General features: G+C 33.6%; 1 protein-coding gene across 7 annotated transcripts; it reads right to left on the minus strand.

Annotated features, from left to right (window-relative positions):
- Nucleotides 1–522: 522 nt before the first annotated feature.
- Nucleotides 523–13459, minus strand: LOC110807748 (Protein prenylyltransferase superfamily protein). 7 transcript variants are annotated; one of them, XM_022032972.2, is made up of 12 exons: nucleotides 13265–13459; nucleotides 12622–12680; nucleotides 12214–12389; nucleotides 5885–6268; nucleotides 5611–5721; nucleotides 5194–5284; nucleotides 4312–4380; nucleotides 3958–4035; nucleotides 2753–2842; nucleotides 2288–2338; nucleotides 1013–1246; nucleotides 523–890 (listed from the first exon to the last, which is right to left on the minus strand). In XM_022032972.2, the coding sequence occupies exons 3-12, from the start codon at nucleotides 12294–12296 to the stop codon at nucleotides 753–755; spliced, it is 1329 nt and encodes a 442-aa protein (XP_021888664.2). In that variant the 5' UTR covers nucleotides 12297–12389; nucleotides 12622–12680; nucleotides 13265–13459; the 3' UTR covers nucleotides 523–752. The 7 variants fall into 7 exon arrangements, with proteins under 7 accessions (XP_021888664.2, XP_021888662.2, XP_021888663.2 ...); XM_022032970.2 differs by lacking the exon at nucleotides 12622–12680; XM_022032971.2 differs by lacking the exon at nucleotides 12622–12680 and having other exon boundaries at nucleotides 12214–12408.
- Nucleotides 13460–13948: the final 489 nt, after the last annotated feature.

Here is a 13948-nt window from a genome sequence, read left to right on the forward strand (position 1 = left end):
ACAATATAGATTTATCATAATATGCGCTGGCTATAAATATTCCCAAAAAGTTTTATAGATGTAGAGTCTCCTCATTTTTAACTCTATCAAATATGATGCTATCATTAGCGCAGAGAAAATGCAAATGTCGTTGAACTCAGCAGAGCAGAAAAGAGAAGATAGACCTTCCAAACACAAGTGATTTGCCATTTAAGTTCACCAGACCGAAAAGAGAAGATAGACCTTCCGAGAAAACAAAAAATAAGAATAGCGACAAAGGGCATGACCTCTTAAAGGATATCTCTGTTAGACCAAATTTTCTAGCAAATGTTGCCCATTCAAGAGAATATGTAACACATTGTGTGATCAAGTCTATGAAGTGAAGCTTTTAGGCAAAGCAACATTTCTTTCCAAGCAAACCAATTTAACTCTATTAAATGACCTGATCTATTTCCCTAGACATCATGGAATGGGCATAGAAATGTGACTTCTTTTTTAATATTTATAACATTCTATTTTTATTTTCAAACTATAACTTTAAAATTTAACTATTAACACTTGCACATTTTTTATGTGCAAACATATTTTCATATAGCAAACAAATAGATCCTTAATATCCAGGAAATTGCCCACTGCACAACCCCACCTTCCAAACAGTTCTGGCATACATAACAACAAATTAAAATAAGAAAACTTGAGGGATAGTAACACTTAAAACTTATCCAAAGGTATGATCAGTAATGTCTTATAAAAAGTTTAGGTCTAGTTCTTTCTCATAAATTGTGAGAAACTTCCATGGAGTCCAAATGATCCCAAAGGAAGGACCTGTCAGGACATGCCTTATTCAGCAGAATCTTCAAGTTTCCTGAAGCTAGCTTCTCTTGGACTATCTGCTTGCACTTGGGGATTTGCTGAAGCACATTAAAAAAAATATGTAAGCGTCTCAATCAATATCTGAAACTGTGAAGGAGAAGTTGATTGAAAAGTTTAAATGAAGATTAGAAAAGAAGTTGAAGAAGGAATATGTTAACACCTTTGACAGCCATAATATGTATGAAGCAGCATGTGAAGCTTGTGTTTGAAAATCCTCAAATTCACTGTCCGGAATGATTGAGCAAGAGTTTAAGAGAAGCAACTCGTTATCCATGAAGCAACGAATGTGGTTATCTGTGCTCGTTTGCTGTTTGATATGGGTAGACAAACCATGATCACATGCAAAATGTCTCATCCAATACAAGGAGAGGAAGCGTCGATGAAGCCATAATGCCTAGCAAATGCAAATATGGAAGATGAGAATAAATGAAACTACAAAAACCCATCCTAGGAATAAGTAAAATAAAACTCCAACAAATTTTGTGAAATCACATCAAACATGGCATCAATGATGTTTATTTTATGATAAAGCCAACATTGTTACATCTTCATTTGGTTCATCTCCATTATCTTCTCATTCTATTACCGAATCTTAATAACAAAGACAACTTTACTTATGTCTTCAATTTCACAATGATATGCTTGTATTTCTCCTTATTAATGGACGAGTCACGAAAGAACTTACTTGAATTCATGACTTAGAATTAGAATATTATTATTTTTTAACTATGAATTTCATGTGTTTTTGTCATCGTCTGTGTTCAATATAATTTAATACTAAACCAAATCCAGCCTTAAAATTATAGGATAACTTAAAAAGGTCCTGGTAACCTAAGCATAATTATGTGAGTAACCTATTATTTTATTATTATCTAAGTTAATATTCCTTTAATGATTGTCTAGCATAACTTTGAGGTGATTTGGTTTCTTAATCATTAGTCAACGGATTACTAACTGAAGGAATATGTTTGTAATAAAATAAATTTGGAGGGTATTATTGTAATTATAAAAAGTAGAGGGTTATTTTTCATAAATTGGCCTATAATTATAACTAGCCAGTAAGGTCCATGACGAGTTGTGTGATCATAATTTTTTCTTGTTCTTTCATATCGTTATTCCCACAAATTAGCAACAGTTTTCCAAATAGCAGGTAAAAGAGTCAATTTCAGGCTCAAAAAGTGAAAAGAGTCAAAGAAATAGTGACACATATGTGGAGGTTCTCCCACCATTATATTTTTTATTTAGTACTGAATACAGGATGATTTATCATGGGGTTTGAAGCAGCTGACACTAGGAAGGGAATGAGTGTCAGTAGCTAGCAAGTTTCCATAGTTTTAACAAAGTTCACATTTATGTTATCATGCCATGCAGAATCAAGACCTTCATTCCCTCGACCTTTTTTTCAGAAGACAACAAGGAAAAAAAAAACACATACCTCTCTTCCTACATAATGCTTTATCAATTCCTCATTCCAGTCTATTTCCTTCTGTAAACACACATAAGGACATTGAAAGAATCAAATAATCCATAATTAGAAACAAGGTATGTTAGTTCTAGCAGAAAACAGGTGCAATTACCATATAAAAAACGTAGACATTCCTTCCAATAGCCTATAATCCATATTTGTCAACAGTCTTTGAATCAATTTCAATCACTTCTCAATCAAGTTCCAACATTTCAATTCATTCTCATTCAAGTCCTTTAACCAACAAATAGTTACTCAACATCAACAAATATCACATGACTATCACGTAAATGACACAAGAAATGAGCTCCTTATGTGGCATTTGAAAGTCAAGGCTTCCTTTTTTCCTATCACTTATGAAAGACGGCAATAGCCAATGCTTGTGACTTATGTGAGAGAAAAAAAATTGAACTGCAAAATGTCAAAGATATAGACCTTCCAGACTTGATAAGTTTCAGAGATGTAGCCAGAAGATTCATCTCCTTGTTCATTGAAATAATGCTCCAAAATCTTGAGCATTAGCAGCTGCAGATAAATTCAAAGCCAGACAGGGAGAGATGAGTAAGTTTCAGCACATTTTAAAAAGTTCATGTAGAATCTACTGTGCCTTAGTAATTAGCAGTTCTACAGTTGAAGAAGAAATATGAAGAAAATAGACAGCTCAAATTCTGTTCCCTTTTTACTATATAACAGAAGAAATTTTGGTCCCTTTTTTCAATAAAAGAAGAATCATCTACTTTAGAGATCCAAAAAATTGTAGCCCTTCCACCTATCCCAACTTGTGGCACAATTGAAACAACTATCAGTTAGGAACTAATACTTGTCAGGCAAAAAGTTAACACAACCAAATAATAGAAACGAAAGGTTCAGTTATCACAGTCCTAGATCGATTATTTTCAGTCAATAATAGGTCTTGACCAGGCAGCACCACCAATGAAAACAAAAAAATAAATAAACAAATAAATGGTCCAAATGTAGGGCTGCAGATATCGGGAAATACAATATAAATTCATATAACTCAAATAACTACAACTTGCTGCTGATAAAAAGGTGATGCAGAACTGAGAATAAACTAAAGTGGAATGTTTTGCATTGAAAAATTAAGGATAATGTAATTTAGTAATTTTACGTTTTTAGATTATCTAGGTTATATTAGTTAGATTTAGGAGATATTTAGTTTGATTAAGATTTAGAAACTTTTGATTCTTTCTTTATTATTTGGATATTATCCCTATCACAGCTTCACATAAAGGACACTGTCTGAGAGAATAGGCAGTTTAGATTGAAACTTAAAATATACAGTTAATAAAAGTAGTTTTTCATCACTAGTTTGTTCTTCCTTAAGTTCTTCCATGTTCTACGTCTTTTCCTATCTCTCTGTTATCACTTTGCTCTCCCCCTCTTGGATTTCTTTCCCTTCCCACTTTTTTGTCATTTCTTTCCCTTCCCACTTTTTTGTCATTTCTTTCCCTTAATCCTCCACATACTTGTGTTTCTCTTCCCAAGTTCCTCTATTATATTTATCCCACATCAAAAGGATGCAACTTTGGGCATGTTTTTACCAAATTTTCATTCCTTATTTGTTTGGAAAGATAACATTTTTCTTCGTATTATACTCTAAGTACAGTAAAGAGACTCACTCTGCGATAGTGGAAGCAAGAATTGTCTGCAATGTGCAATCCCGCCCAATGTCTAGATTTATTTAACTCATGAAGCAACTGAAAGCACACATGTAAACTGTAAAGTTCAGAAGAATACATAAAATAACTCAAGAATCATACTTTTCAAGTAGCATGTCTGTGAAAGAAAAAAAGACCGACTAAAAAGAAAAAAAGAAAGCAACATGTTTTAGGACTGGGAAAATAAATCGGGTGTAAAATTTGAGAATGTAAAAGCCATCCCTCTCTCCTTAATGGTGAGTATCTTAATTTACCCAGACAGAACGTAAAACAATCTTAGGGCAATTAGATTGTTGGAATAGTCTAAGACTCTACCTGTTCCCTTGCCATGTAAGAAACTAGCCAGCAACGGTGATTCCATGCACGATAATTCATTTTTGATCTCTGCAAAGGAGAGGTAGAAACCTTATCAAGACTGCTCCTCTATGTAATGTAGTTCTGATAATGTAACTTATCAAGTCCAAAAAAGCACATTTATTAATAAGATTACAAGAACAGTGTCCTATAGTATTGTGAAGTGTAAAACTCATCAAAAAGATTGGGTGCATCCATAACCTTGTAACCATCTACCATTCATTTGTATAGCTAAAGAACATTGCAATGGCTAGATCGTATGCAACCTAATTCAACAACCTGACCTTCATTTCCTTCAATTATAAAAGAACAAGCAGGTCCTTATGTCACAATTGCTCTCTGAAAAAGTCAAACACTCTGCAAAACCAGTAGTCATTGTTGAATCAAAAGCTACTTATTGGTGCCATAATAGAGGCATCTAACACTATTGGGGATGACGGAAATAGCAATGACCAATGAAAAAGGTGACAAAGGCAGAAGAAAGGCTACAGTAACAGCTGTATTTACAGACTAAAATGCTTTTGTTAAAAATTTTTTAACTAACAAAAACAAGCTAGGAGTTTTTGGTTTAATGTCTGACTTAAACGGCAAAAAATAAATCTGGAATTTAACAATTTCTCCTAACATCAAGAGATGGTGAGAAAAAATTGATAACAAGAAGTTGGTCAACACTAACCGTAGTGTGACATTACCATTTTTGTTGCAAAGTTTTGTTCATCAGTTACCCAGGTTATTGTTAAAAAATAACACCAATTATAGGTTATTAAAATGCAATAAATCCAAGAATAAAGTAATATATTCATAGCCAAATATAAAGTATAAAATTTTAAATTGAATTTACACCTCTGCCATTTTTTCCACTAGCTCAGATTCTTTGCGTAAAACCTCATGCATACTCAGACATTTTCCAGCAATCATCTTGATCACCCACCGCCTGCCAATAATCAATGAGGTGTGTCTATTAGATCTTAAACAAGTAAGAATAGCAAAAGAATGGAGGGTGAAAGGATATCTTAGAGAAGATAATACAAGATCGCATATCCATGTGGACAATGAACAGTTTTAAACATCATATATCGAGCAACAACTGCTGGTTAACAAAATTAATACATTGTCCATACAGAGTCAAAACAGATCCTCCTTGTCTCATCAAAACAGATCCTCCTTGTCTCACCAACGGAAGCCATAAGACCAAAAATAACAAATATGTATTGGTAGCTTATTCATCTAAAAGAAAAAAGCATTAGCATGATCTATTACCTATGGCACCAAGCTTGCTCACTTTTAGGTGAATATGAAAGAACAAGCGCTGATAATGCAAGTTCATCCATAAACACCGAAAAGTGCTCCTTCCTTGACACAAGTAGCTTCCTATGTCAAGCATAGAAGAATTGGGTGTCATAATCAAAATAAGAATTGAAAGCTTCACAATTAACCATATTCCAACAAATGATTTTAGATATACAAAGAAAAATGAATATGAGCAGGGTAATAAGCAATTATGGACAACATGAAAACAAAAAGTAGAGAAAACCTGGCATTCCATGCAGTACCAAAATCGGAGCTTAACAACAAAAGAGCCTTGCTATGCTTCATGACTTCCCTTTCAAGAGTGTCACAAGAAGATGAAATGTGACGAACAATATTCTCATCCCCAGATTCAACAGAGGATTTTCTGGGTGTCTCATATTGTCTAAGGGCACACATAAAAGCATTTCTGGCCACCTTATACAATGGAAGAAGAATCTCGGTTGAAATTCCCAATTTATGATCTCTGTGCCAAAAATTTGCGATCTCATCCGCACTAGAAGTCCCATCCTCTAGTTGCAGTTCACAACCATCAGATGACCTAAGAGAAATTCCTGCCTCTTTATTCAGTGTGGCAAACTGTGAAGAGTGAATGAATCCAACTTCATCACTACATTCAAGGACAATCAACATGAAAAGGTTACAATGAGACTATTATAAATGCAAAGGTGGCACGACCTAAAACAAAAAACGAATAAGAATCTGATGCACTAAGAAGATGTTTGCTTTACCTTATTTTCTACGAGCTTATAAACTCTTCAACAACTTATACACAATGTTACTGAAATATTTGGATGACATAAGCTTCTAAGTTGTATTAAGTTTTATTCACATATGTGAAAAAGATATAGTTTATTAGCAGTCAATTCTATCCAAACAATAAAAAATGATATCCTTAAAAGTAGGAGTAAAACAGATTATATAGGGATATAATTAAATTGTTAAGGCAGCTTTAGCTGTTTACTTGATTAAGACCAGTGTTGTTGAGAGCTACAAGCTCTCTAAACAACTTTCTCATAACATTGTTACAAGAGATTAAAAGATGTCTAATTCATAACCTCTTGTTGTATACCAAACGCATAAGAAAAACTTAGAATGTCAATAGAAAGCTTATAATCTCTTATTGACCAGAAAACAAGTTAAGCTTATAAGATCCGAAAGTTATGGCAGAATAATGGAAAATACTTTATAAAGTATGATAAACATAACCAAGACATGCAGAAAATGCTACACTATCCAAAATTATTTGTGTGAAATAGTAATCTGTTAACCATATGCATGGCAAGCAGAAATGCAAGTTAGGCATACATTAAGCATTAAAAGTCTACCAGGCAGACACAAATAAGTACCAAACCAAATACACATTTAAGTTTATACAAAGGGCAATCATACTCTACTTGAATCACAAAGTCTATAATTTTCAAAAATAACCTTTGGCATAAAACTGCCCTTTGATTTTAGCTACGTTAACTTACATTGACGGTGACCCATCTATGTGTTCAAAATTTTCAAGAAAAGGTGTACGGAGTTCCATATGGAGAAGATGAGAGAGAATAAAAAAATTGTAGTTAATTACAATAAAAAAAATGGCAGCTAGATCTTTTAGGGGAAAAAAAAAGATAGCTCTCTGACATCTTGAAACCTTAATTGATAGCAAACTATGAAAAGAAAATTAGAACACAGGTTCGCATTATTTTCAAAAACAAAAAAAGAACACAGGTTCTTGTTCATTATTTTCTCAAAAGTCAAATGCAAGCTATCCATGGAAGAAAGCAGCTAATTTAGAGACAGTTTAGCTTATCTTCGAGCTTATAAGCTTTTTAATAACATAAAAACTATTAATTTTTTAAAAAGTTTATACGATTGAATTACTTTACTTACATGTTCTTCCAAGTTTCATTGCATTGTTTATATGTTTGATTAAAAAATATAGTTTGATAAACAGTTTCTTGACAGAAAAAAAGAACACTTAAATAAGCAAGGCACCAAAGGGGTGCTGCCCAATTACAAAATAGGAATTTACAAATATCATGGAGAAGTAACCTCTCTCAGAGCAGCCTCCTTATTTATTTTTAACCAAACAAAATACATTAGGGAACCGTCAATACATAGCACCTCCATCACTCCAATCATCTTCTCAAAAACTTACCCTGTCCCATTGCCTACCCTCATTCTGATATACTGATAAAACAAAACCAATCTCAGGCTAAGTTTCTTTCATTAACCTAAACCATGAGAAACCCTAGACAATATGTGGCCCTCCAGCCTCCAACCCCCATCTTCAAGACCATACTTGGTGTTAATCACCTTCCATAAAGAAAAAAGGTTCAACTTTCATATGTTGTCAAAGCCGTTTCCCAGTGATGCTCTTTAAAAGCAAACAAAAGATCTTATACCAAGTCTAACCACTATTAAAGCAGCTTGATCATGTAACCTGCCACCAAGTAGAACCTCCTATGCTCCTTAAAATCAGCCTAAATAAATGACTCAAGCTTTTTCAAACTAGCCAAACAAGGACTAGGGAGACGAAATAGACAGGAGGATTATATGATGAACACTTGAGAATAGTGAGTTTGTCCTCCTTGATAGAAAACCAAGTTTTCACCTTGCCAATCTTTTCTCAACTTTAGGCACCACCAACTATCAAGTAGCTTTATCTTTGAACTTGACACCCATAGACAACCCACAAATACTTTAAAGGCAAGGTGGACACCTTAAACCCCATATATGAGTAAATCTCCACCCATTTTTCATTTTCTTTGAAAATAAAATATTAAATATATCCAAAAGCACCAATTAGTTGCAATAAAAAAATTTTTACAAACCTTCAATGTCTATTAGGTTCTCCAGACCTCGCTAGAATAAAGTGTGCAATCTCTTATAAAAAAAGCTTAGCATCTAGAACTAAGAATGATGCACAACCTAGGATCAACAATGCAATTCAAAACCCACACATGCAAAATTAACTCCAAAAACTTAACCCCTAGATAAACCTCCCTACTTAACCCACAATTAACCTGTGATTGGAAGTAAGGATGATAGGGATAAATGAATTAATTAGAACGCTACAAGAATTTTTAAATCTGTCAAAATTAAATTCAACGCCCACAAGGGCCCTTTTATTCCTCTTTTTCCAGGTGACCTAAAAGGTAACCAGGGGGATAAACCTAAACCTCTTATCCCCATGAATGCCTCTCCAAGCATAAAGCTCCTCCTTCATAGATCCTGTTATGACCCAATTCAACCTCAAATAAATCACGACCATAATTCCACAGCTAGTGCACAAATGAACACCAAAAAAGAATGTGATACAGGATTCTGCATCTCTCTTATACAAGTGGCATCAATTCACTAGAATTTTTTCTGTCTTCATAAGGTTGTCTAAAGTTAGAATGTATTCCCTAACAACCTCCGTCTCAAGTGAAAAAGGTTATCCTTGGGGTTGTCTTTACTTTCTAAATCAGCCTAACAGGAAATCATCCACCTCCGAATGCTACTAGTTAGATTACCATAATAATACTTCACTCAAGGACCCTAAGCCATTTGTCTTCAATCTAAACGAACAAGAACCCCCATTTGATCCCACCATTCTCCAAACATAAGGGAAAATTATTTGAGAAAGCACAAGAGAGAGTTTCTATACCAGCTAAGGAACCTAAGAATCAAAATAAGTAAATATAAGAAAGTGATCAGTTCTTGAAAAACTAAGCATTTCCTGCAAGTTCCAAGTCCATCATCCTCTAAATAAAGGAAGATCAATGAGATTAAATTTGTCTAAAAAAACCATTGAATTCCTTAAAACAAGGATGAGAGAAATTCTTCTGGATCCCTCATGAGCATAATAAACTATATTAAAATCTCCACCAATTAACCATAGAAGATCTCACCTTCTCTAGATATCCTCAAGGCCATTCCACAAAGGGACAGTTCTCAAGCCCTCTCTCCTGTACCATAAACCCTAGAGAACACCCAACAACAACCCAAGGCCAACATTTCAAAAAATATGAAACTAAAACTCTCTCCTACACTAATCCATGAAATCCAACACATTTTCATTCCACAAAACAAAAGATGTTGCTTGAAGTTGCATGTAAGGAAGATTCTTCGACCAAATCTTAACCTGACAAACACCATGCACAAAAATTGTTGAAAATAAAGTATTATAGTTGTTACATCAGAAATACTTACTTTTTAGTTTAAAAAATATCGCACCAAGGTTGACCAAATCTCTTTGATCTGGTCTCATTTAAATGAGTTATTTATTCTGGAAAATCTTCTCACTAATTAGGAAGATTTTTTGTGTGTGTAAATATGGTAACTTTTATATTATAAATACAAATCTTGTGTCATTATCAAAGGCAATGAAAAATACATAATTTTCATTCTTATGAAACAATTGGAGAAAACTCCAACCTTATGTCTTAAAAGTACATCACATCTGATTTGACAAACAACTCCAACAAACTAGAAATCATTCAAGTCCCTCGTATCGTGAGACATAATCTTGGGTAACATGGCCTTGGAACCCTGTCTTCTGCACAACTCCCAAAAGGTAAGTTGTCTCCTCTATCCAGGAGATTAAGAGGTAAAGAACAAGAAAAGATAATTCAAGCCACCAAGAGGAGGCCAATATTGGAACGGAGGCTCGATCTACCTTGAGAGAAAGGCGAATATCGCATGAGAGAACTCTTTGAACACATTGTTGCATAAGAACGAAAGTCAGAGTTTCCTTTCTAGAGTAGGCACAGTATTTCATTAGTGTCAAATAATAAAAATTCAAAGGAAGATAAAAGTACCTCTAATCTAAGAACCTGGACTTGTCCTTAAATGATAGACCTCTAACAATCTCATTCATGCTTCGGTAATAGCTTTCTTTTCTCTGGATTTGGGCCTCTCCTCCTTAACACATTTACCTCTTTCAGCATATGAAGCTTCCTTCTTGCTAGATTTTAGTTGACCGGAAATAGGCCCAATCTACACCCATCTGGAAAAGGGGTGATTGAAAATTAAAAAGGGCCCTACCTAATTGATGATTAGATCCCTTCTTTGCACTCAGAATGCTTATCATCTCTATAAAAGATCAATCTTAGCTCTAAAGATGATTGTCAGTGACACATTGATATGCATAGTGCTCTTTGCAAGAGAGATAGGAAGCTTTAAACCTCATCAAGAAAAGATCTCAGAAATTGGCCCAAGAAGAACATCGGGTAACCACGAAGCTGAATTAGGGGCTCACAAATAAAGCAAGAAGTATCCCAACCTTGCCTAAGACTTCACTAAAGGCTCCAAAAGAGACCAACAACCATCTCCACTACGACTTTCAAGAAGTAGATCCTTTTATGCTTCTCCAATATGCTCAATGAACCAAATACTTGCCTCCCTAATTCGAGCCTAAGGCCATCCATAGAGCAAGACTTGCTCTGTTTGCATTTCTCACTCTTGAATTCTAACATTTCTTCCAGTAAAACTCAAAGCGGGTGTTAAAGAACCAATCCATTTCAGAACCCACATGATAATCGAGGATATGGTGCAAAGTAGTCAATCCTATGCTAGTCCGTATCTTGATATTTTGCTCCAAGGTGGCATATGCCTAAAGTTGTAAACTTCACTATACACCATTTAGATGTATTATCTATATAAAGAAATCTAGACTATCTAAATTAAATATAAGGAAGATGATGTTTTCAGAATAAACTATGGCAAGATATTTATATATGAAAATCAAACAGTTTAATCAAGTTATGTCATATAAAAGTTAATTTTAACTTTTAACTTTCCGGATATATCAGTTAATACGGGTATTTGGGCCAATAAGCTGGGTCTGCGACTATTGACCAGAGTTCACAAGTTGTGACTAGTATTTGATCCAATTTGAATTTTTGTATATACCAAACTGATATTAGGCTGATATAGTAGATTGACAGGTAGGATCAGAGATCCTCAGATTGTCAACAACTCCTCATGAGTCATGTTGAAGAATTTCCTTCCAATAACCAAGAATCTTCATTGAGGAAAGACTGGCATGAGAAGAAGGAGAAATGAACCAGGAGAAATTTTCTTTAAACCCACAAAGCCTCTATTTCTAAAATTTTAGAGGCATCAGCAAAATATGTAGCTTACTGTTCTTAGTTATATTACAATTAAAAATAAAAAAGAACAATTTTATAATTCTTAAAATATTCAAAGCTTGAAACTAGAATCTTCAAAAATTGTTGAAGTTTATTACAGAAATTTATTTGGTCATGGTCTGTTTGATTTTTTCAGCGATTATAAGATCTCTAAAAATATTATCCACCACAAGCATTCTAAAAAGATTACTATAAGAGCTTATAAGGTGTTCAATAATTGCCAAACATTTTCCAAATCTGAAAAACTGCTAAAACAGTTATAGATTCGCCTTGACTAAATTTTAAGTTGAGCTAAAGACTCTCTTAGCTGCTACCCCCCACAACTTCACATGATATGATAAACTGATCAGACTCCTGGGCTGACAAAATTTTGTAATTGTTTCAACATTGCTATACAGATATTAAAAAAAACATGCATTATACTTACATATAATCATCAGATTCTATGATACACTCGAATTGATTCAACAAATCAATGGCCTTCTCTTTAAAGCTTGAGCCTTGGCTCATCTCCTTTCAGCACCTTTATTCTTGCTCATAAAAGAGCTTCAAGATTCTTACAGTTGTTCTAAACCCTTATGCTTTTGCAGTTGCTTTCCTTTCCTTGAAAATGCAAGAGAGACTGAAGAAAATTAAACAAAAAGAAAAGAAAAACCATATCCAATTTAAGTGCTGCATCAAGTTTCAGTTTGGTCCCTCAATTTTAAGATTGCATCTATTTTTGTCTTTGAGGGAGGGAGAAGAGAGGAAGAAACATCCATCCTTTCAGGCTACCTAATTAGTTAGAATGCACCATATGGTAAACACATGAACATGAGAGACCAGACATCTCTACCTTCTCTGCCTTCTAGGGAACAAGCTTACAGCATGCTTGGGTCTACAATTTCAGACTTCCTGATGACAATATATGGTATTTCATTTAAATGAAATATTTAGCATTTAAACCAAGCTATTGGGCATGCTATAAACTGATTTACCATGATGTGACATTATTGGTAAAGCAGATTCATTCCAAATATTTATCACAAAATTAACTTTGCAGTCATATTAGACTGCTGACAAGCAGTTTGCGGGCATTCCTAAACATAGTTTCAAATCAAAAGAGGAGAAAGAAAACCAAAAATGCAAACCCTGTCACGTTTCAGGCATCCATTGTGTGATTCAAGGATTTACATCCAAATTGTTACATTGCCTCAATGTTTTCACATAAATGACATGTAATTCGGTTGTACAAATATTAAATGACAGACAACGAGATGGAAATCCCATAAAACCAATACTACCTCACGTAAATTCCAATAAGCAGGTAGCAAGCAACCCCATATCGTATTTCAAATTGAAAGAAACGAGATATTTTAGCAAATACGATTACCTCTCAAGCATCAACTCAAAAAAATTTCACCCTCCAAATCACGACTTCATATTGCGCTAAATTTTTCAACAAAAATTGCGTTACAACAAAGTCGAAGCAGCCTGACCTGCATACATAAATCTGCTCAAAGAGAGTTTCGAGTTCAAATTTCTGCACGGCGGTCCTCCAACTTCTGCAAACTTTCTCCGCTCCTCCCGGATCAAATTTCTCTCAAATATCGTCTTTCTCCTTAACTTCAAAGGCTTCACTCTCCATTTCCCTCAAATCAAGTTTTAAGGCATTCTTCTGATCTGATGTGAGTGAGGAAATGAAAATACTATTATATTTAAAAAAATAAGTAGTTTTATATTATTTTATGAATTTATTTAGAATAAAATAATATTTATACTAAAAATATGTTGTTATGCATATAATATAATTTTAAAGTAAATATTTTATAATTATATAAAATTTATTTCATATAAATATAGGTAAAGGATTTTTTAATAAACATGTAAGATAATTATATAGCCTGTTTTTGTATAAATAAAGTGTAATGAGATAGATAAGTCATCAAAAGTTTATATAATATGTATTTAAAATTTATTTGGCACAAGTTTTATAGTTAACTAAGAATTAAATTTTAATTTTGTATCTAAAAATTTTAAATAAATAGTTATTATATATATTATTATTATATAATTTTATTATTTAAAATTTAAAATATTAACAATAAATATTTTATTTTGATAAATTACAACTATGATCCAGGTAAAATTTAGACGAGTGAATAATTTACAGAAGACCACCC

The sequence above is a fragment of the Carica papaya genome, chromosome 6 (assembly GCF_054855325.1).
Source record: "Carica papaya isolate Zhongbai chromosome 6, ASM5485532v1, whole genome shotgun sequence".
In the NCBI taxonomy this organism is placed as follows: Eukaryota; Viridiplantae; Streptophyta; class Magnoliopsida; order Brassicales; family Caricaceae; genus Carica; species Carica papaya.